Source organism: Phyllostomus hastatus, unplaced genomic scaffold (genome assembly GCF_019186645.2).
Source record: "Phyllostomus hastatus isolate PE091 unplaced genomic scaffold, TTU_PhHast_1.1 phas_scaffold_317, whole genome shotgun sequence".
NCBI classification, from domain to species: domain Eukaryota; kingdom Metazoa; phylum Chordata; class Mammalia; order Chiroptera; family Phyllostomidae; genus Phyllostomus; species Phyllostomus hastatus.
The window spans coordinates 23,072,628-23,097,408 of record NW_025334023.1 but is presented as its reverse complement, the minus strand read 5'-3'; the positions used below and the strand labels follow the sequence as shown (position 1 = coordinate 23,097,408).

General features: G+C 34.1%; 1 protein-coding gene across 1 annotated transcript in view; it reads left to right on the top strand.

Moving 5' to 3' along the window:
* CNTN5 (contactin 5) overlaps window positions 1–24,781 on the top strand; it is an 893,122-nt gene that overhangs the window by 196,769 nt on the left and 671,572 nt on the right. The window contains exon 2 of the mRNA XM_045818134.1: window positions 22,517–22,640. Coding sequence (XP_045674090.1) covers window positions 22,586–22,640 — 55 coding nt within the window. The 5' untranslated portion in view covers window positions 22,517–22,585. The remainder of the gene's footprint in view (window positions 1–22,516; window positions 22,641–24,781) is intronic.

Genomic DNA, 24,781 nt, shown 5'->3' with positions numbered 1-24,781 from the left:
AACATATTTGCCAATGATACCTCAGACAAGGGTTTAATCTCCAAAATATATAAAGAACTTACACGACTCCACTCTAAGAAAACAAGCAACCCAATTAAAAAATGGGCAAAGGATATGAGCAGACACTTCTCCAAGGAGGACATACAGAAGATCCAAAGACACATGAAACGATGTTCAATATCGCTAGCTATCAGAGAGATGCAAATTAAAATCACAATGAGATACTACTTCACACCAATCAGAATGGCCATCATAAACAAAGCAACAAAGAACAAGTGTTGGAGAGGTTGTGGAGAAAAGGGGACCCTAGTGCACTGTTGGTGGGACTGCAGACTGGTACAACCACTATGGAAAGCAGTATGGAACCTCCTCAGAAAACTAAAAATGGATCTGCCTTTTGACCCTGCAATTCCACTGCTGAGACTATTCCCCAAGAATGCTAAAACACCAATACAAAAGAACCTTTGCACCCCGATGTTCATAGCAGCACAATTTAGAATAGCTAGGTGCTGGAAGCAACCTAGATGCCCATCAGTAAATGAATGGATCAAAAAACTATGGTACATTTACACAACAGAATTCTATGCAGCAAAAAGAAAGAAAGAGCTCCTACCCTTTGCAACAGCATGAATGGAGCTGGAAAACATTATGCTAAGCGAAATAAGCCAGGCAGTGAAAGACTAATACCATATGATCTCACCTTTAACAGGAACCTAAACAACAAAACAGAGAAACAAGCAAAATATAACCAAAGACACTGAAATAGGGGAGAGACTGACATTGACCAGAGAGGAGAGAAAAGGAAATTTCAGGGGAGAATAGGAAGGGTTTACAGGAACAAATTTAAAGCACACATGGACAAAAACTAGGGGGAGAGTGGTAATGGGAAGGAAGTGGGGTGGGTTGGGTGGGTGGGCTGGAATGGGAGTAAAAGGGAGAAAACTGTACTTGAACAATGATTAAAATAAAATTAAAAAAATACATGAATGCAGTGCTGAAAGAGAAATATATGGCCATGAATACCTATATGAAAAAAGAGAAAATGCCTAAATTTTTATGTCAAGAATCTATAACATTAAGAGAGAATTGTGCCTAAAACAAATAGAATGTAATAATAAAAATAAGATAATAAATTAATAAAATTAAAATAGGATTACAGTAGAAATGCATCAAATAAACAAAAGGATTTCTAAATAAATGAATACACACATATACAAAATTAAAAGATCTCCAGCAAGACTGACAAAGAAAAAAAAGAGGACAACAAAAATCTCTAATATCAGGAACAAAATAGTGGATATCATATCAAATCTGGCATCAATTACAAAATTAATAAAAGAATTTTATGAACAACTTTATACTTATGAATTAGACATGAAAAATTTTCTCAAAAACTACCAAAATACAACAACAAAAATGAAACAGACAGCTGTAATAATCATACAAATATTAAAGATACTGAATTTTTAATTAAAAGTTCCCCCAAACTAAATCTTCAGGTCAAGAATGTTATATTGTAAAATTTTACCAAACATTTACAGAATCATTGCTCACTTTACACAATCTTTTCCAGAAAATAGAAAATGAAGGAAAACTTCTCAACTTTTAGGTGAGATCAGTATTGACTTGACCCCAGATCAGACAAAAAATAATTAAGATCCAGACCAATGTCTTTCATAAAAATGCAAAAATTTGCCCTGGCTGGTGTAGCTCAGTGGATTGAGCACGGGCTGCAAACCAAAGTGTTGCAGGTTAAATTCCCAGCGAGGGCACATGCCTGGGTTGCAGGCCATAGCCCCCAGCAACCACACATTGATGTCTCTCTCTCTCTCTCTCTCTCTCTCAATAAATAAATAAATAAATAATCTTTAAAAAAATGCAAAAATTTCTCAATAAAATGTTATCAAGTTGAATTGAACAATGTTAAAAAACACAACATAATTTCTATCACAGCCCTCTCAAGGTTGTGTATTTAGACATAGACAAGCTTGCTCCAAATTTGTGTAGAAAGACACAAAAGCTAGAATAGCTAAAACAACTTTGAAAATGAATATAGTGAAAACAATCAATAGTCAATAATCAAATAATCAATTAAGCCTCAATAGTAAGGCTTAATATACAACTACAATATTGAATGCATTTTGATATTGGCAGAGTGATAGGCACAAAGATCAATAGAATGTAAACAGAATATAGAAATAGACCCAAAAATATGCCCTACTGATTTTTGACAAAGATTCAAAACCAATTCAATAAGGAAAGATAATCATTCCAACAAATGGTGCTGGAGAAGTTGAAACTCTTCTGGGACTTATGTGTCGGTGAAAAGTCCTTAGCTTTGACACCTAAAGCACTATCAAAAAAAGAAAAGAATATATATAAATTATATCTATCAATATGGCTCTGTTTTATACAATAGTCTGTTAAAAGGATGAAATGGCAACTAACATATTGGGAAAAATATTTCCAGAAAATATATCTGATAAAAAAAATGTATCCGGCCATATAAAGAAATATAAAGTCTAACAGTAAAAAATATAAATAAACCAATTAGAAAATTATAAAACACAAACAAAGATATTTTACAGAAGAGGATATATAGCTGGAAAATAAGCACATAAAAAGATGTTTGAGGAGAGTCCTGGCTAAGATGGAGGTGTAGGTAGATGCATTTCACCTCCTGGCACAACCAAGAGAAGGACAACAACAAATTTAAAAACAAAAACTAATCTGAATTATCAGGAAATTGAACTGTAGGGAAGTCTGACAACCAAGGAGTTAAAGAAGGAACATTCATCCAGACTGGTAGGAGGAGGAGAGGTGTGCATCTGGGGTGGAGAGGACATGCAGCAAGGTGGCAGCTGGTGGACCAGGTTGTCCCACATTTGTGTGTGGATAAACTGAGAGGAACAATTGGGGAGTGAGACAGACTGCAACCCAGGGTTCCAGTGTGGGGAAAATAAAACCTCAAAATTTCTGGCTGTAAAACCTGTGGGGGTTGTGGCAGCAGAGAAACTATCAGTTTATTGAAAGTGGGATAAGAGCTGAACAAGTGACATTGTTCCCTCTTGAACCCCTACCCCACATTCAGTGCCATGACACAGCAAACTGTGTTGCCCTGCCCTGGTGAATACCTAAGGGTCTGCCCCTTACAATGTAACAGGTGCACTGAGACAAAGAAATGTGGCCCAAATGAAAGAACAGATCAAAACTCCAGAAAAAGAACTAAGTGGTGAGGAGATAGATAACCTATCAGATTCAGAGTTCAAAACACTGGTAATAAGGAAACTCACAGAAATTCTTTTGTGGCTGAGTACAGAGTACAGTCACAAAATAAAGGAAAATGTGAAGGCTATACAAAGTGAAATAAAGCAAAATATACAGAGAACAGTGAAGGGAAGGAAACCAAGTCTCAAATCAATGATTTCAGACAAAAGGAAAAAATAAACATCTAACCAGAACAAAATGAAGAAATGAGAATTCAAAAAAATTAGGAGAGGCTTAGCAATCTTTGGAACAACTTTAAATGTTCCAACATCTAAACCATAGGGGTGTCAGAGAGAGAAGAGGAAGAGCAAGAAATTGAAAACTTATTTGAATAGATAATGAAGGAAAATCCCCAATCTGCTGAAGGAAATAGACATAAAAGTCCAGGAAGTCAAGAGAGTCCCAAGCAAGTTGGACCCAAAGAGGACCATGCCAAGACATATCATAATGACATCTCCCAAGATTAAAGATGAGAGAATCTTAAAAGCAGCAAGAGAAAAGGAGACAGTTACCTACAAAGGAGATCCCACAAGACTATTAGCTGATTTCTCAAAAGAAATCTTGCAGTCAAGAAGGGGCTGGAAAGAAGCATTCAACGTCATGAAAAGCAAGGAACTACATCCAAGTATACTCTGTCCAGCAAAGCTATCATTTAGAATGGAAGCACAGATAAAGTGCTTTCCAGATAAGGTCAAGTTAAAGGAGTTCATCATCACCAAGCCCTTATTATATGAAATGTTAAAGGGACTTATTTAGGAAAAAGAAGCAGGTCAATTAAAATTATGAACAGTAAAATGATAACAAATTCACAACTATCAACAACTGAACCTAAACAAAATCAAAAACAAAATAAGCAAACAGCTAGAATGGGAACAGAAATGGAAATCACATTGAGGGTTATCAGCAGGGAGAGGGAAAGGGGAGAATGGGGGGAATAAAAAGCATAACTGGTAGGTACAAAATAGATGGGGGAGGTTAAGAATAGTATAGGAAATCGAGAAGCCAAAGAACTTGTATGTACAAACATAGACATGAACCAAAGTGGGGGAATGCTAGGGGGAAGGGGGTTACTTGGTGGAGGAGGATAAAGGGAAGAAAAAATAATGGGATAACTATAATAGCATAATCATTAAAATATACTTTAAAAAAGATGTTTGACATCATTATCAATTAAAGAAATGAAAATCAAAACCACAATGAGATATAACTACACAACAATCTGAACAGTCAAAAAAAAATAAAAAGAAAACAAAAGAAAAAGAAAAAGAAAGCACCAGAAGTTGGTAAGGATGCAGAAAAATGAATCATTTGGAGAAAGTATAAAATGGTATGACTGTTCTAGAAAGTTGGTTTTTTAAATTAAAAATTGATTTACCAGATCACTCAGCAATTGTACTCTTACACATTTGTCCCAGAGAAATTGAAAAGCTGTGCTCTCTGAAAACCCTGTGCAAAAATGTTTATAGTATTTTTGTTTTCAATATCCAAAAAGCTGGAAAACCCCACATGTTCTTCAATAAATAAATAGTTAAACAAATTATGATAAATTCATACCATTACACCTTTGATGAAAACAAAATACAGTCACTCCTTGCTTAATGCTTAAAGAAACCTATGTGGTATAGTTTGTAACATAGCTCATCTGCATTGTGTAGTCTAATGCTAGTAAGCTACCAGCCTGCAGGATGTTACTGTAAAAAAACAACACAAAATTAAATCAAGCACAAGATAAAATTATGCATTTAAGATACGAGGTAACCCAAGATATATATGGCTATTGCCAGAATTACACAGCACACTGTTTTACAGCAAACTTTTATTTATAACTAGAAAGAGTATATTCTAAAATAATGATAAAATTATAATATAGTAAACCCATAAACCAGTAACATAGTTGTTTTATTGTCATTTCAAGTATTATATAGTGTAGTGATTTTCAACCACTGTGCTGCAAGAATTTTTAAAACATGCAATAAATACCTGACTATTTAGTCAGGGGCCCTGACTTCTTTTCCTTTAGACTGTCAAGTAAAAAATATGACAACAACCAACACAATGATAGCTTTCTGATATGTATGAATTTTTTGTCAGATCAACAAAAAATATAAAATATTTCTATTTTAAAAATATTTTTAAATATTTTAAAATATATTTAAAATTTTATTATTAATATTTATTATTAAATATAATTATTATTTATATTTAATATTATTAAATCTATTATTAATAAATTTAAATAATATTAAAATATATTTAAACATATTTAAACTATTTTTGGTTTATATTTAAAAAATATAAAATATTTTTGAGGGTCACCAAATTTTAATAATTAGTTTATGTGTGCCATGAGATGAAAATGTTTGAAAATTACTGCTGTGTTATAAATAACTGTGTGTGTTATACTTTTTTATAGTGTGTTATACTTTTATACAACTGGCAACACAGTAGGTTCTTTATAGCAGCATCACTACAAACATGTGAGTAATGCATTGACTTACAACATTAGGGAAGCTACAAGGTCAGTAGGAGATAAATTTTCAGCTCCATTATAATCAACCTTATGGAACCACCATTGTATATATAGTCCATTGTCGACCCAAACATTATAATGTGGTGCATGTCTCTATTGGTTTCTGGGGATTAGGCTTCAGACAGAGAGAGATGGTAGAGAAGGCTATAAAAGGGAACATCAGGAAGCTTTGTAGTGATGCAACAGCTCTGCCTCCTGATTAGGGTAGTAGTTGCATGAAGACTACACATGGAATAAAATTGCATGGCACTAAACACATGCACGTATACAGATTCACACACATGAGTGCATGCAAAGTAATGAAATCTGAATAAATTGTATGTATATCAATACGAGGTTCATGGTTTTTATAATGTTTTTCAGTTATATAAGATGTTAACATTGGGGGAAGAAAGGTGGAAGCTGCCTTGGACCTTCTTTTACTTTTATTTCCTACTATCTCCCTGTGAATCTATAGTTATTATATTTCACTGTGTATAATGCGCACACGTTTTTGGACCAAACTTTCAGGAAAAAAATCTTTAGTTTTAATTTTTTAATTCAATGTTTTATTTATTTATATTTAGATACTTGTTTTCTGTATTATTGTATTTTGCATATGGATATCATTATTGCTTTGTAGAGTTGCACTTTTAACACATAAGCATAAATGAAAGAATTAAAAATACATAGATAAATAATTAGTACTACCCATGTATAATGTGCATCCTTAAATTCCCCTCAAAAATTTGGGCAAAAGAGTATGTTCTATACATGGCAAAATATGGCATTTTAAAATAGTGTAGAAAAATGATTTATAATATATAATATGCTGCTTACTTTAGGTTATGAAATAGAACAATCTACTTTATTTTTCCCTTCACTAATTTCTTGATTTCACTTATTTGAAAAATTAATTTATGGATGTCATCATCAACAATAAAGTGATATTTTGCTGGCTAGTTGAAATATATAAAAATATGTAAATTATTATTAAACATGAATATGAAAAGTTCTTGATTAATGCACTGCAAGGATGTGGAATAGCCTAGAGTAATTATACACGTCATATAGGAACTAAGTTTAGCAACTTAATGCTTTGAAAAGGAAACTATTATGTGACATATGTTACACTTTCCAGTTCTCTCAGTTATCAGATTATGATAAGTCAATTGTATTCATTATACTGAAACTAAAGTTGCGCTGTGCTCTTGAGATTCCTGGCCAAGTGCTGTCCTAGATGATCTCTGAGACTCTTAGTCCTGGTGGGTTCTAAGCACTTTAAAAATTCTCACTTGAATTATTTGGTGTTGAGGAATATGATTCATTGAAGTATATCTTGCCTTTCATAATTTGTCTATATTTGCAATTCTGTGTACTAGAAATTAAGAAAGTTTTAAGCTATTTAATTGAATTAAGAAAAACAATGCAGGGAAATAAAATGCTCATTTTGGGTTTTTAGACTTTTTATCCATGAGGCTTCCAGGACTTAATGAAATCAGGTAAAATTGCTGAAAATCAGGAAGGGCTGGAGCTGCATGATACACACTGAAGAAGTAGAGGCAGAGAAGCAGTTTATCAGGAACTTGGCTTTGCCCAGAATGGAGTGGGGTTTTTTTAAGATTTTATTTATTTATTTTTTAGAGAGGGAAGGGAGGGAGAAAGAGGGAGAGAAAGAAACATCAATGTGCAGTTGCTGGGGGCCAGTTGCTGGGGGCCGTGGCCTGCAACCCAGGCATGTGCCCTGACTGGGAATCAAACCTGTGATGCTTTGGTTCGCAGCTCGCACTAAATCCACTGAGCTACGCCAGCCAGGGCATTTTTTTTTTTTTTAATTTTCCTTACTAGTCCCCATTGAGTTGATCACATTGCTTCTCTGCAGTTACTGTGTGAAAAAATATCAATAGTTATCATTTGTATTAAAGTTTGAAGTATATAAAGATACAGTGCACATTCCTGTAGTCTCTCTTTTTCATTCATTGATATTTCTTTATAAATCCTTTGTAAACAACATAGCAGACCACAGTCACCGATTCTTATCATATTGCTAGTAAAATTCCACCAGGGGGGCTGCCTAATATTTTATAACAATACTATATATTTATATGGGGCCTATTTACAAGTTTTGTTTGTTTTGTCAGAAGCTTTATTTTTCTTGTCTTTAGAGAATATAAAATTTTTAAGCAAAACACTTTCACATGGAAACAAAGAACAAAGATATATATGATTCCTGAGGGGATTGTTATTAGCTGTTTCAAACACTGCCTTGGATGTATCTACAATTCCCAGGCTAACCATGTGCCTAAACCAAAATATTGTTTAAATACAGTTTAGCTCTCTGATATCTACTGCCAGATGAAAATAATCTGTTTTCTGAGATAGGTTAAAATTTAAGTAAATCATTAAAACCAATTTAACCAAGATTAAGTGAGCTCAATTATTGTTATTTTAACTGTCTTCAAAAGAGTATTTTCCCATATATAAATAAAATAAAAGACAATTAAGTACCAGTATAAATATGGGTCCATCTCTCTTGCTGCAGACCATGACTCTAAAATCTTATATCACATTATACAAAGGAAATCGTTAGAACTCAAGACTCTGGGTTTCCTCAGTATCTGCTTACATTGTTCTTTCTGTCAAGCCATTGAACTTCTCTTAGAGACTAATTTTAATACATCAGAAAACAAATTTATATGCATCTTAAATCTTTACCAACCTTTTGCTGTTTGGTAATGAGCAGAATATACATATGAAATTATGCACCTTAAACTCTTCACCCAGTGCTCAATTAGCTTACTTGCTCATGTGAAATCCTGAACACATGCTCTCACTGGTTAGTTTTCTAGAATGCAATAACCCAGGCCTCTTTTTCATTAACCACACACTCTCCTTTCTCTTACTGGGAGAAATCAGGCTTTGAATCATAAGTCTTTCATTTTCAAGAGAACCTCTGTTTAAACATTTAGAAATGTGTTATTTTAAATTCTCTAACAACTCTGAATTTACATTTTCTCATCAGTAGAAAATGGAAATAGCAACTTGCACATATTACAATATTTAGCTCTCCAGACCAGGAATCAAAAAACAGAAGTGTAAATCCAGATGCTGCTGTTGAATTATGTGAGGTATTAGGCAAGTCCCCTCACTTTTTCACATCTGCTCTTCCAGTCTGGAAAAATAGGCATTTGTTCCTGTATACTTTATATGGCAAAATTAGATAGTATTGGAAAGTATCTGAGAAATTTAGAAACTGACCTGGGTTATAAAAATAGGGTTTTTTTTTATTATGCCAATATTTATGATAAAATGTAAGCTTCTTTTTCAGGCTTATTAATTATTTGTTACTTGCAGACTTGATTTCCTACTTTCTCCTGGTATCTCAGTAGTATCCATCCCTGTTGGCCCTGTCTCTGCAGCCTGCACACCAAAAACCCATTCCGATATCAAGACTATACTTGCCCTTAATTAAGCAACTTAATAATTTATTTTATCCCTTCCATGACTAGATATTTTGAAATAAAGAGTTTGATGGTTGGGGTGTGAGCGTGAGCACTTCCTGGAAGATATACAATCCTAATTAGGTTTGCAAATGAAAAATTATTTTAATTAGCTGAGCTCTAAAATGTTGAAATAGACTAATAGGAGATGTGACAAGATGTGTAGTTTGTATCAGACTTTGGAGACTTTCTAATGTTATACTAAGCAATTTAGGTTTCTGTTTTACAGGAAATATGCAAAGTTTATATGTGCTAACTTCTATATATAAGAGTTTTAAATATAGAATTTCTCCTCATTATCTTCATTAAATAGCTGTGCAATCTTAAAAAATTTATTTGAATTTTTTATACCTCAGACTTAACATATTTAACCTGAGAATAACAGATTTGCATTATAGAGTTCTATGTGTTAAATGAGTTCCCAGAAGCAAAACATGTGGAATACTTCAAGAATATAGTAAACATAACAAACATAGGAGTTAATTTCTCATGTGCCTTCTATTCATTTCGGAGCGTCCCAGTGCAATTATCTTTTTCCTTCTATCTGATGACTCTCATATAGTATTTTTTAAAGATTTACTATTGACAAACTCAATTGTTCCCCCAGCTTTATTATGATATAACTGATCTGTCAGTATTTGAGTAGAAAGAGCTTTATTTAACTCCTGTCCTCTAATTTTTGCTATTTATTTATTTATTTTTATTTAATCTTTATTGTATTTTTTACCATTACCACTCATTCCCTGTACACGACACTATCCCCAGCATTCAAAACACTGTTGCCCATGTCCATGAGTCTTTTTTGCTTTTTATTCAATCCCTCCCCACCTAACCTGCTCCTCCTCTCCCTGCCAGCTGTCATCTGCTCTCCATTTATGAGTCTGTCTCCATTTTTGTCATTAGTTTAGTTTTTTCATTAGATTCTGCATATGACTGAAATCATATGGTATTTGTCTTTCTCTAACTGGCTTATTTCACTTAGTATAATGTTCTCCAGGTCCATTCATACCGTCACAAAGGGTAAAACTCTCTTCATTTTTAAGGCTGAGTAGTATTCCATTGGGTAAATGTCCCACAGTTGTTTTATCTACTCACTTACTGATGGACACTGGGCTGCTTCCATATCTTGGTGATTGTAAATAATGCTGCAATGAACATAGAGGTGCTTACGTTCTTTCTAATTAGTGTTTTGAATTCCTTAGGATATATTCCTAGAAGTGAAGTGAGATTGCTCAGTTGGAAGGCAGATTTGTTTTAAATTTTTTGAGCTAACTCCATGCTGCTTTGCACAATAGCTGAACCAATGTGCATTCTCCTGAAATTCTCAAAAAACATTGCAAAAGGGTTCCCCTTTCTCTACATCCCTGCCAGCATTTGTTGTTTGGTGATTTATTGATGATGGCCATTCTGACAGATGTGAGATGATATCTCATTGTGGTTTTAATTTGCATTTCTCTGATGATTAGTGACATTGAGCATCTTTTCACATGTCTATTAGCCATATGTTTGTCCTCTTTGGATAAGTGTCTATTCAAGTACTTTGTCCATTTTTTAATTGGAATTTTTGTGTTTTTGGTGTTGAGTGTTGTAAATTCTTTATAAATTTTGAGTATCGGATGTATCGGCTAATATATCTCCCATTCTGTGCTTGGTCTTTTTTTATTTTGTTGATGATTTCCTTTGCTGTGCAAAAACTTTTTAGTTTGATGTAGTTGCATTTGTTTACTTTTCCTTTTCTTTCCCTTGCCTGGGGAGATATATACGATAAAATATTGCTACAAGCAATGTCTGAGACTTTACTGCTTATGTTTCTTTTACAGTTTTTATGGTTTGGGGTCTAATATTTATGTCTTTGATCCATTTTGACTTCATTATTGTGTGTGGTATAAGAAGGTGGTCTAGTTTCATTTTTCTGCACTTATATGTCTAATTTTCCCAAAACCATTTATTGAATAAACTATTTTTAGATCATTATGTTTGCTTGCTTCCTCTGTAGAAGATTAATTTACTATAAAGGTGTGGGTTTATTTCTAAGCTCTCTATTCTATTCCATTAATCTATTTGTCATGTCTGTTTTTATGGCAGTACCATGCTGTTTTTACTACTATGACCTTATGGTATAGTTTGATATTAAGTAGTGTGATTCCTCCAATTTTGTTCTTTGTTCTGATAATCACTGTGGTATGTGGGGCCATTTGTGGTTCCATATAATTTTTAAAAATATTTATTCTAGTTTTGTGAAATACATCATTGGAATCTTGATAAGAATTGCATTGAATCTATAGATTGCTTTGGGTAGTATGGGCATTTTGATTATGTTAATTCTTCCTATCCAGGAACATGGTATGTGCTTCCACTTATTCATAACTTCTTCAATTTATTTCTTCAGTGTCATATAATTTTTCAAGTATAGGTCTTTTACATCCTTCATTAGGTTTATTCTCAGGTATGTTATTCTTTTTGTAGTAATTGTGAGTGGGGTTATTTTCTTAACTTCCCTTTGTTTGTTATTGACATATAAAAATGCAACTGATTTCTGAATGTTAATTTTGTGTCCTGCTACTTTGCTAAATTCACTTATCAGTTCTAGTAGTTTCTTGGTGGAATTTTTAGGATTCTCCATACATCATGTCATCTGCAAATAATGACAGTATTACTTTTTCATTTTCAATTTGGATGCCTTTTATTTCTTCTTGTCTGATCACTGTGGCTAGTCCATCCAGTACTATGCTGAGTAAGAGAGGTGAAAGCGGACATCCCTATGGTGTTCCTGATCTTAAGGGGAATGCTGATACTTTTTTGTCCATTGAATATGAGGTGGTAGTGAATTTGTCTTATATGGCCTTTGTTACGTTTAGGTATATTCCTTCTAATTCCATTTTGCTGAGCGTTTTTATTATAAATGTGTCCTGGATTTTATCAGATGCTTTTTCTGCATCTCTTGATATGATCATAAGATTTTTAACTTTCATTTTGTTTATGTGGTGAATCATATTTATTGACTTGTGAATGTTGTACCAACCTTGCATTTCTGGGATAAATCCACTTGATCATGGTGTATGATCTTCTTGATGCATTGTTCTATTCAGTTTATAAATATTTTGTTGGGGATTTTAGTGTCTACATTCATCAGTGATATTGGCCTATAATTTCCTTTCTTTGTAGTGTCTTTATCTGGTTTTGGAATTAGTATAATGCTGGCCTCAAAAAAATGAACTTGAGAGCCTTCCCTCCTCTTGAATTTTACGGAATAGTTTAAGAAGAAGAGATGTTAGTTCTCAGAATGTTTGATAAAATTACCTGTGAAGCTATCTGGTCCAAGGCTTATTTTTGTTGGAAGTTTTTGATCAACTTCTTCAATTTCATTAGGTGTAATCAGTTTATTCAGATTCTCTGATTCTTCCTGATTTAGTTTTGGAATATGTATGTTTCTAGGAGTTTATCCATTTCATACAGGTTGTCCAGTTTGTTGTCATATAGTTGTTCATAATATTTTCTTACAATCCTTTGTATTTCCCTGGTGTCAGTTGTTATTTCTCCTCTTTCATTTCTGATTTTATTTATTTGGGTCCCCTGTCTTTTTTCTTGATGAGTCTGGTTAAAGTTTTATCAATAATGTTTATGTTTTCAAAGAACCAGCTCTTAGATTCATTGATCTTTTGTATCATGTTTTTAGACTCTGTTTTGTTTATTTTTGCTCTGACCTTTTATTTCCTTCCTTCTACTCTCTTGGGATATTTGTGTTGCTCCTTTTCAAGTTCTTTTAAGTGTAATGTTAGATTATTTATTTGAACTTTTTCACTTTTTTGTTGAGATAAACTTGTAATGATATAAATTTCCCTCTTAAGATTGTTTTCCCAGTGTCCCACAGATGCTTATTGTGTCCTCATTTTAAACTGTTTCATGGTATATTTTGATTTCTTCCTTGATCTTGTTGTTGACCAATTCATTGTTTAATAATATGTTATTTAGCTTCCATATCTTTGCATGTTTTTCAGTGTTCTTGTAATTGATTCCTAGTTTCTTAGCACGGTGGTCAGAGAAGATGTTTGATATGATTTCAATATTCTTAAAAAGACTGAGACTTGTTTTGTGTCCTAACATGTGGTTTATCTTATTCTACTCAAGCATCTCTAGTCCACTCTGCCTTCCAGTCTGCCAGAGCCCAGTATAAATGGCTACAAATGAAATTTTGGGCATTGGCCCTTTAAAAGGCTCTCTGAATCTCTAGCAGTCTCTCTCTGGCAGACAGAAACCTTGCTGCTTTTCATAGCTGGATGTTATCTGGGTTCCTTTTCAAATTTGGTGCTGTAAGCTGTGGAGCCATCATAGGGTTTAGACCCCGCAATTCTCAGAGGAAAACCCCCAAAAGTTGACATATCCCTCTGGAACTTTAGCTGCTGCCTATGGGAACCTCATCATCCATCTTGCACTGCTCCTTTCTCCTTACCAGTCATGTTGCGGTGAAGTGGTTTCCTCTGTCTGTCTGGTTATATAGCTTCCCTCCAGCTAGTGTTCAGTTGGTTATTCAGGATGATTTCTCTACAATTTAGTTGTAATTTCCAGATTGGTCTTGGGAGGAGGTTCATTTAGCTTCTATTTACTCCTCCACCATCTTGAATCTCTCGCTGTGTTTAGAATTATAGATTTATAGTCATCTATTACCAGCACATTATTCCATTATTTTTGGATCCCATTACATATATTATTAAGTCAAATAAGATCCTGATTTTCCTACTTTTATATTTAATACCTGTTTTCGCTCTGACTTTTTAAGAAATCTTTGATATTTGTCATTTTCAATATGATTTGCCTAGGTGTTCAATCTTCTTTTTCTTTTTTTCAAGTCTTCCTGAATCTCAAAATTTTTCAATTTCTTCAGTTCTAGGAAACTTTAGCAATTATATCCTCACATATAGCTTCATCCGTGTTCTCTTTCACTATCTGGAAATCTGATTAGATATATAAAATTCTTACTATATCTATCTATATCTTTTCTTTTGTTTATCTTTTATATTGTCTACTCATTTATCTTTCTGGGCTTCACTCTAGATAATTTCTTCATCTCTGTTTCTACCAATCCCATACTTTTGTTTTATAATCTGTGTCTGAAAAGTCAAGTATTTGATATCTGCAACATCTGATTCTGACTTCTACTGTTTCTGTTGATTCTCACCCATAATAACTTGTTTTCTGTATATTTTGTGAATATTGCCTATAACTTTTTGACTATGAACTTTTTTTTTCTTTTCATCCATTCTCATGGTTTAAGGCTGAAATTTTTCTTTTATTATTCTCTGAGTAGTAATCTCTCTGGAGAGACATTTCTAGCTTATCCAAACAATACTTTTGTTCCCTTTGGCATCCTAGCTATATAGAGGTAAGCAAAAGTAGACTTATAGTTGTAATAATCTAAATAATACAATGAATAATAAGTAATAATGTAAGAGTAAACTGTACTTTGCAGACATACAACTGTACACCTACTTTAGGCCACCCCTGTATGGAATTTTTATTAGAAAACGTATCTTATGTGAGCTCTAGGCTTTGTGTTTTGTCCCACATGTTCAGACAAGCCATGAACACCAACTTAAAGTTGACTGGGATTTGGTAAGTGGCCTAACAGTGAATAGTTAGCTTCATTTATCATCTTGCTGCTTTTTATCTAGTTTTGATCTTTAACAAGTTTTTATTTCCTTAAAATTAGTTCATTAAAGCATTTGAAAATCTTTTATAATATAATCTATATTATTTTAAGAACTGCACTTTATTGTGATATCTACATTTGATATTACCAGAAAGGGAAATCTTCCATCACCTAGCCATGGATGGTACTCAGTATCCCAACACAAGTCCTGTCAGAATACTCATGGAGGTTGGCCGTAGGCTCAGTGAGCCACTGTTCTGTTTTCACCTTTTTTTTATATCAGTCACCAGGTGATGGGAATCATGAAATATCTCTGACACTAGATTCCTAGAGTCGTTGTTTTGTTTTTGTTTTTTTCTGGTTCCTGTCTTTATTAAGTACACTGTGCAGTATTAAATAATCTTGAGCCATTTGTGTTTTAACTAAAATTACAAAGTTGAGGTGATGGATATAAGAGAAGAAAGAAGGGGAAGGCCTAGTTAAAGAACAAATATAAATGACCCATGGACATGGACGACAAGGTGAGGATTGACTGGGGGATGAGGGGTGGGCAGGGCAGGAAAGAGCAATGGGGAAAAATTGGGACAACTGTAATAGAACAGCAATAAAATATTGAATGAAATTAAAAATAAAATAAAATTATAAAGTTGACTTGGAGACTCAGAAAGCTAGTGCTGCTTTTTCTTAAATCTCTGCTGTGTACTTTTCTTCATGGCAGGTTCTGTTAAGGTCAAAAGAGGTTCTTAGTTTTAAAAATATGAGAAAGATAGACCAGATTGATGCTTAATTACCCTTCAAAAATCACATTAAAAAATACCTCCAAAATATGTAAACATGGTGAACTCAGTTTTCCATCTACAACTCATAGTACTTTGTTGAGGACACAAATGCAATTTATTTTCTTGTGATTCACAATATCATAACTCAATCCGGTTATGTTAGCAAGCGAGAATGCTGTTTATCTGCCTCCTGACACTGCAGCATGACCCTCACAGGATGTGTGACAGCAAGCATGACAAGACCAATATACATTTTTTTGTTTTTCTGCTACATCTTCTGTTGCATTTTATTATTTGTTTTTTTCCAGGTGCACTGGGGTAGAAAACTTCAAGGACATGTAGGATACAGTTCCTCAAGAGGTTTTTTTTTCAGTGTTCCTTTTCTGTGAGCCTCACCCTGGCCTTGCTCAGACTATAAAGGGTCCTTACTCCAAGCAGAAGTGCCACTAACCCCAGTCTTAGCAAAGAATCATGATTGAGATAGTAAGGTACACAGAAAAAGAAATATTTTATCATTTTATTCTTTTCAACAAAACTAATATCCAAGTCCCTCATATTGTAACCCTGTTACATACTAATCACAGTAGAAACACTTTCACTCAACCTCCACTGTACTTATTTGACAAGTCACTGCATCCTTTATTACCTCCTTTGCCTGTTTATGGAGGTTGTACATGTTGATGTAACTAGGTAATTCAAATAAACATTATGCAGATAAATGACATCTGAGTACAACAACAATGAGAACATTGGCTGTTTGAAATAAAAAAAAGATAAAAGACCCCAAAAGCTAATAATCTTGGATAAAATAAAAAAATGAGTAAATTATGAAATGCTATAACAATAGTTAGATGTGTGTGAGAACTAAAAACAATCAAAACCTTCAATCAAAACAATCAAGGATGCTGTCATCAGATGACTTCATATGTTCCTATACCACTTTAAAGAAAATAAAAATTTGCATATAGTATATTACAGGCAGGATATGTATAGGAAAAGATTTATGATGTTAAAATTAAAGAAAGAATTTTTCCACCAGAATATTGATTGTCAGACAATAAAAATGTTATTCTTATATAATAAGATTAGCCAAAGAATGTATAGTTAAATTATATTACTTAAGTCATAACATTTAAGTTATGAGTATGTGATTTTTAAAAGATTTTTATTAACTCAATACCACCCCTAACTGTGACAGATAAGAGAGTTTCTAGAGAATTTTGTAGACATTGCTGAGTTCTTCTGTAAGAAATGATGTAGCTTATAGGCCTATCATATTCTGACCCCAGTTCTGGCTTTTGCGAACTATGTGTTCTGGGCAAGTTTTCTTCATAAATGAGAGATGCTAAGTTAATTAATAGAGATTGTGTTGTGAAGTGCATAACACAATGCCTGGCACATAGAATCACATAAATGGTAGCTGTTGCTCATATGGAAAATTTAAGAGATAGTGATCTGTTTTTCTTATATTATGACAAATAAATTACAAGAGGCTCCAGTTTATATAATTATTATTATTATCCAAAAATATCAATTGAATAATTACTAAAAACAAGCAGATTGTGTGCTGGATGCTGAGTCTACAAAGGTAAAGAAGATAAACACTCTTGTTTTCAAGGTTACTACATCCCAGTAGTAGAAAAAGATAAATAAAAGGTAAAAAAATAAATTGCATAACCTCAAACACTGATAATTGTTAAGAAGAGAAATAAATTGAGGACAATGTAATAAAAACCTGCCATAGGGCTGACAGGAATGGTCAGGGAGGCTTGCTTTTTCAAGGAGAATGATCAAGAAGGATTCAGGAGCAGTCTTCAATGATTTAAAGCTATGCATAGGGTAGGAGTTGATGGTCAGAGGGTCCAGGCAAGGAAAACAATGGGACAATGAGTGCTTGGCATATTTGATGAGCAACAAGACAATCACTATGGTGGGACTGGCATATATAATGCTAAAAGATGAAATCAGAAAGTTAGGAGAAGACTAGGTTATATATACACTTGTAGACTATTTAAGAAACTTGGATTTTATCTTAAAAATAAACCACTGAAACAGGGCAGTAAAGTGGCCTGATTTATATTTTAAAGTATAACTCCAACTGCTGTGTGATAGCCTACAAGGGGCCAAACTATAAGAAATCATTTCTATAGAACTTGAGAGGGATCAGCAGACAATAATAGAAATTTCTTCCCTCTTTATTTCGTTCACTTTTTACTTTGAGAAAGACAGAGAGAGAGGGAGAGAGTATAAGGAGGGAGAATGTATTTTAAGATATCTTAAAATAATGGTTTTGTAAAAACTAGTATGTTTTCTTTTTTCTTTTTTTTTTTTTTTTGGCCCTGGCTGGTTTAGTGGCTTAGTGGATTGAGTGCCAGTCCGCAAACCAAAGGGTCACTAGTTCAATTCCCAGTCAGGGTACATGCTTGGGTTGCCAGCCAGGTCCCCAGTTGAGGGTGCACAAGACGCAACCACACATTGATGTTTCTTTCTTTCTTTCTTTCTTTCTTTCTTTCTTTCTTTCTTTCTTTCTTTCTTTCTTTCTTTCTTTCTTTCTTTCTTTCTTTCTTTCTCCCTTTCTCCCTTTCTTTCTCCCTTTCTTTCCTTCTTTCTAAAAATAAATACAATCTTAAAAATATTTAGAAAAATAAAAATTAGTATGTTTTTGTGTTTAGGTCTCAAGGACTAATCACTGATGCTGTAACAAGGTGCAGCCATTGAGGGGGGATCCAAATAGGGATTTGGGATGGGGTCCAGAACTCAAGGTGTCCAAGAAATATTAGAAAGATATATAGAATGTTGTCAACCCCCCCCACCACAGGTGTGAGTTGGGGGAAGGGACACATGGAGCAGGAACATGCAGAGCTATTTTGTACAGCAATAGCTTTGCAGCTAACCTTTGGAATGGTCATTTAACATATCTATAACTTTTAACTGGTTTCATAGATATGATAAACAGCTGTGGCCATGCTTTGAGGCAAGGGGATGGAAGTGACTTCCACCCAAGATGCAACTGGGGGACAGCGCCCCCTGATTACAGCACCTATGTGAGAGCTTGGAGAAGATTCGCTCCATGGCATGGGGCCACACCTGCCCAGATTTATGATGGCAGCCCAATAAACTTGGAATAATACAGGAATGCTGGCAGGTGTTACTGATTGTAGGAGAAATCGGAAATGGAGGTGCAGAGGAAGGTTTAAATCCACGGGGATTTAAACTCAAACTCGGCAGGCATGCGAAGGGAGAGAACCATGTGACTTTGGCAGAGTGGAGACCTGCGCAGCTTTGGGGAGAGTGAGGACCACATGGCTTTAGGGTGGTCCCTTTTGTCACATGGCTTAGGAAGCATGAGAGACTTTTCCTGGAAGAAAAGGTGTGAAAGAACTCTTACTGGTGAGCCATGAGAAGGTGCCACATGGTGTTGGGAAATGCCCTGCCTGGTATCAGAAGCTGTAACCCCTGCTAAGGCTAAGGCTGAGGGAGCAACCTTGGACCGTAAGCCAGCAAGGAAACAAAAGTTTATCTCCCTGGCAGGAGCACCGCTTCTGCTCCTTTTACTTCACCATGCCTGGTCCCCAGTGCTTGGTCGGTTAGCCAATGATGGGTGAGATTCCCCAAGGGGGGAATGACCTAAGACAGGCATGATCACATGGGAGGCCCCCAAGAAAGGACTTTGGGGGCTACAGCAAAAGGGGGTGATGGATCCTCGCCCCTCGGCTTTGACAAACCTGAGTCCTTATTGTCTGTGAGAAAATCTCCTTATCTCTTGGCTGCCTTACTTCCCTTGTTCCACCTAAGCCTGAAACAATGACAGGTGGTGCAGCTCTGTGCTGAAAAGGGCGGGTTCCCCAGGTGATCAGGCCTAAGAAAGAATATGTAAAATCCTGTGAAACCTGCTTTGTTTAGAATGCTCTCAGTTGAATGAGAAGGGTCCAAGGAGGAAGTTAGTTTGTTCCTCAAAGTCTTACAGCTCTTGGACCCTGACTCAAAATAGGCCCTCAGACTTCCTTGTTACCTATTGTTTGATCCTTACTTCCTGGCAATAAGTAATGAGCTTTACCTGAATTCTTATGCAAATGAACCCAATAAAAAGCCTGCTCAGGTGAGGGGAATGAGGCGCTCTCCCTTAGGGGTGCTCTCCCCTGGGGGGGTGGCCATGGCATTCCCCACTAGAAAGAGTGGCCGTTCCATCCCTATTTCCCTACAGGACCTGGTTGTCTCTGCGTATGTTTTTCTAGTGTTTCGATGAGCCATCCTCAGCATTCCACGGTCACTGCTGGTCGGTGGACGTGTCAACATGGCTCTGGATTAGCTGGAGATCCTGGTGGCCACACAGCTGATGGTGCCGGGAGCCTGAATCACAGACTTCTATTCCTGAGATACGGTACCCCAGATTAGGACAGAGGGAGAAGGAAGGACTGTGGGTATCCTAAAAGACTAATATTTTAATGAAGACATTGGGTCACTACTTTAAGTCTGTATAGTTTTAAATAAACATTTCCTTTCCTTTTCACAAATCTCTGGCATTGAGAGGTGTCTTTCCTCTGGCGGTAAGCATAGAGAACCTAGTTGGGGGTCCTTTTGGTAATAGTATATCATATGCCCCTTGGCCCTGTCCTGTAACAATGCTTGAAAATGAACACATGCACCCATACCAGTCACAGACACATGCAGGCTTCTTTCTATTTGAAGAGATTTTAACATAAAATGGATTGTTTTAGTAATAAATTTAAGTGTACTATTTTTACTTGAACATTGAAAAAGTGTGCTAGAATATATTCATAAGGATTATTCTATAGTGCCATGTTTATAACATGAATACTGAACCTAAATATCATCTTATCAGAAATACCTTCCATGAACCTCTAGTAAAGGAGACCCCTCTATCCTAGCCACCCACTGTCTTTTCACTCTGCATTATTTTTTATAGTATAAATTACTCCTTAATATTCACTCTTTTATTCGTGTGCTCATTGTTTGTCTCTCTAGTGTCCCATTGAAAAGTAAGATATTTGTCTAAGCTTAATATCTTCTTGATATCTCACTTACAATCCTTCTGTACCATTCCTAATTCCTGCCATCCATGCATATAGATTCCCCTTTAGATAGCTAGCTCTACGTCTATATTACACTTACAGTGTCCTGCTTATTTTGCTCATATCCTGTGGTTAGCTTCTGTGCACATGTGCACATGAGTATTTTCACTTTGATATTTTCAAGGTACAATACACAAAGGCTCTGAAAATATTTGTATTTGTTGATGAGGAATGTTTAAGACAGCACAGGTCATTGTAAATAAAGATGGAAGTACCAGTTTGAGGAACATGGGCTGAGCAGAAGCTTATCAAAACAAGTTAAGCAAACCTATTTCAACTTCTCAGAACCCACAATCTGAGAAATGCCAGTTTCCTTGTGTGTTGAAAATTCTCCAGTTCAAATATCCAGTTCTCATGCAGTGTGGTTTCAGCGACTTTAAGGCCCTCTAATTGTTGTGTGAAGCACTGCTTGTCTTCTTTTCCTTTCTCATAAAAAGCAGCGTAAAAAAATAAAAATGTTTTATACTAAAAAATAGTGATTGAGTCATTTTTGTTCTTCAAATGATATTTATTTCTGCTTCACTTGAAAAAAAATAATAAAAATATCTTTGTTGAAGCAGTAGCTATGAATCAACCATTATTAACTCATTAACTTTCTTCTCCATTACTGATCCTTAGCCATGTAATTAGAGAGCTTACCAAAGCTTAGACTTAAAAATATAAGTAAAATAGAATTAACATTATTCAGTAAGAAGATTCACTAATAAGAGATTTTCTTCTTTGGGTATAGCTATATTAAATTATGACTCAGCTTTGGGGTGGGGAATGGTCAACTGTATTTTGAGGATGTTTTCTAAAAAATGAAGACAACCCTTAAGTCTATAAGGGGGAACCGATTGCTGAGAAGCAACTGTTATATTCATGAATACACTGTACAATTCTCAACTTAATCACTTTTGGCCAAGAAAGTCACCACTGACACCTGAAAACTCACAAGTTACTTGTTTATTATAGGAATTTCTAACAGACGTTTGTCAAGTTCTTGCAGGAAGTTTTATGTTAGAATTTTATATTTTTTATCATTATTGTATCTTTCAGGCAAATGATAGAACTAAACTATATTAATGTGCTATACTAGTTATTGTATAACAATGGTATTAGACAAAAAATTAATATTCATGAAAATCCTATTTCCCTGGCTAGCAAAATATGCTGAGAGAAGTAGCTCACCAAAGGAAGGAACTATAACACACAGATAGTCACAGGAGTTATAAACAAAGGCAGTTGACATTAATAATTAAATGAGAAAAATTCCCTGTGGAGGTTTAAATGAGCTACAAGCACATGTGTAAAGTCACTTGGCTAATTGATCATTAGTTATTTTCTAGGCCAGAAGAGTATATATTAATGTAATTGGTTTCTCTACACTATTTTTCTAGTTCAATAATTTGTCTAATTTAATAAATATAGCTCTTATACATTACCTGTGAGAAAAAAATTCATCCCCATTAAAACCTGATGTTTTTACTATGTGTAAGGGAGTATTCAACATAAAAAAAAATGTGATAGGGAAAGTTTTATCATTTCTCTGAAGTTTGGTACTACACCTTAAATTAATCCTAATGGGAATTGTATTATTGGTTTCAATATTTCAGTATATATTAATCTAACCTTTGCAATGAAATTTATTTATCATTTTATTATGATATTTTTAAATTGGTTAAGCATTTGTTCTTTTGTTTGCTCATTTTCTCTGTTTTTGAAAACTGCTGTCTCAACAGGGCATTCTTTAATGAAGACACGTTAGAGCTGCCTCACACACGCGGGCCCAGAAATCTCAGTGAAGAAGCATGACTTCTTCCTGGAGACTCATTCTGTTTCTGGCAGTCACTGCGTGTCTTTCAGGTAAATATCTTGCCTTATGTATCAAGTGACAAAAAATGGATAAAAGTCTTCAATACAAAATTGTGTTCAGATGTTCTTTTAAATATATCAGTATTTATACATTCAAGAAAAGGAAAAGAAAACAACCCTTAAATGTTAGCATTGGAAAAAGTTAGCTGCAATTCAATATAATTGAGTACTTAGAAAATACTATAAAAATGTTAATAGACTAAGTAGACATCTGATATCATTGACTTTTACTTATATATAAATGTTTGTTAGCCTTCAGAATATTTGGTAATATATATTTATAATTTGTAGAAGGTAATTATAACAATATCTCATTACAATGCTGAATTTCACCACATAAAAGCAGGATCATAGTGTCTTTATCACACACACACAAGCATTTAGAAGCATCTCTAACACAATGCATTTTTGTTATTGTCTTGATTTCTCTAACTTTGTTTTGATTGACTTTGTTATTCTATGTCTTGAATCTAAGATGAGACATTTTATTCTGCAAAAGTAGTCTATGTTTTTTGGAGTAATACTATCATAATACAAAAATTAATATGCCAGAAGCTTTTTGTTTTAAGAATATCCAGAATTGTATTGTAATGATGGTTTTAATGCTTATACACATAACATTTCAGCTTGATTAGATTTAACTCAGTGGCTATAATCTGTTATTAAGTATTATCAGTGTAATTGCAACTATCTATGATTCAAGGGTTCTCTTAAAAACCAAAAAGTTAATCTTTAATTTAGATTGTGCTCAAAAACTTCATTTGATAGTCAAAGGAATGTCTTCATATACAGACATGAATTTAGTGTTTCAGCTGTATAAATGCATGTTATATGTTTAAATGTACATATTTACATATATCTAAAGGCTTTTAAAATATGCGTAAAACATTTTCTTGTAAAAGTACTAGTAATTAACTGCAAACACAAAACAGTTATTATTACTATTATTATTATTGTTATTATTATTGTTATTATTATTATATGTGAGCACCATTGCTTCCAGGAATAAAACAGGTTTAAGAGGAAATATGAAAGATTCGATAAGATCTCTATAAAATATTCTTAGAGCTCCCTGTGAAAAAGGGAAAAATAAGTAAATAATTTTAGAAACATTAAAAGTGCAATGAAAAACCTGGTATATTACTGTAATAGTTACCTAAAAATGTGAAATAAGGTATCTTCAAATAATTTACCTTATTGAGGTCAATTCAGTGCAGTTTCACCATCTTCCCTGATGACCTAGTCTGTTTCTGTTTTATCTTCTGAATGTAATCCTCCTCTCAATTCATGAACTGATTGAAGGGATTGGATATAAGCTCATGAGATAAATTAAAAGATGTCCAATTAAATTTAAATTTCAAAGAAACAATTTTTTTTAGTTCAAGTATGGTCCATGCAATATTATATTTCATTTTATCTAATATTTAAATTTAATTAGTGTCTAGTGTTTTTATTTATTAATCTGAGCATGCTAAGTGGAGGGAAAGTGGTAGTGTGTCATATTGCGCCAAAGTTTTATTTTCTTGTGCTTGTCCAACATCATTCTCCCAAATAAAGTTTACTTTAAAGGAGATGCTATACTCTGGTCATGGGAAGATGAAAACATTCAGCCTGAGGTGAGATTCATGATTGCTAGCTTTCTGCCACATATGGAATCCAAGTGCTTTTCTTTTCATAGAGTAAAATGAAACAATGAAATATGGGAAAATGAGGCTGGGCTTGGAGGTAAGTTGCTACTCAAATATTATAGACAAAGTGAAAAACAAGTTAAAAACAAAGGACATTTCTAATTTTTGATCATCTGCACTTAATATTAAGTATATGTAACAGTTATTTTTAAAAACAGATAAATTTCTTCTGTGCTGTAGATATCTGTTTATAATTAATTAGATACTTGAAGGGAACAGTTATCAAGGATAATTATATTCAAAACTTTCCCCTTTGCCTTTCTATTTTAACAAATTATTCTGGAGGCACAGCCCTTACTATGTTCTTGTTACTTGGCAATACTGATTTACACTCAATACTTACTTCATTATTTTATTATTCATCATTTTATGTTATAGGTTTCTCTGATTGCTGCCTTTATTTGTCTATGAGTATCAATTTAGAGGACCCCCTTTGGTGCATTG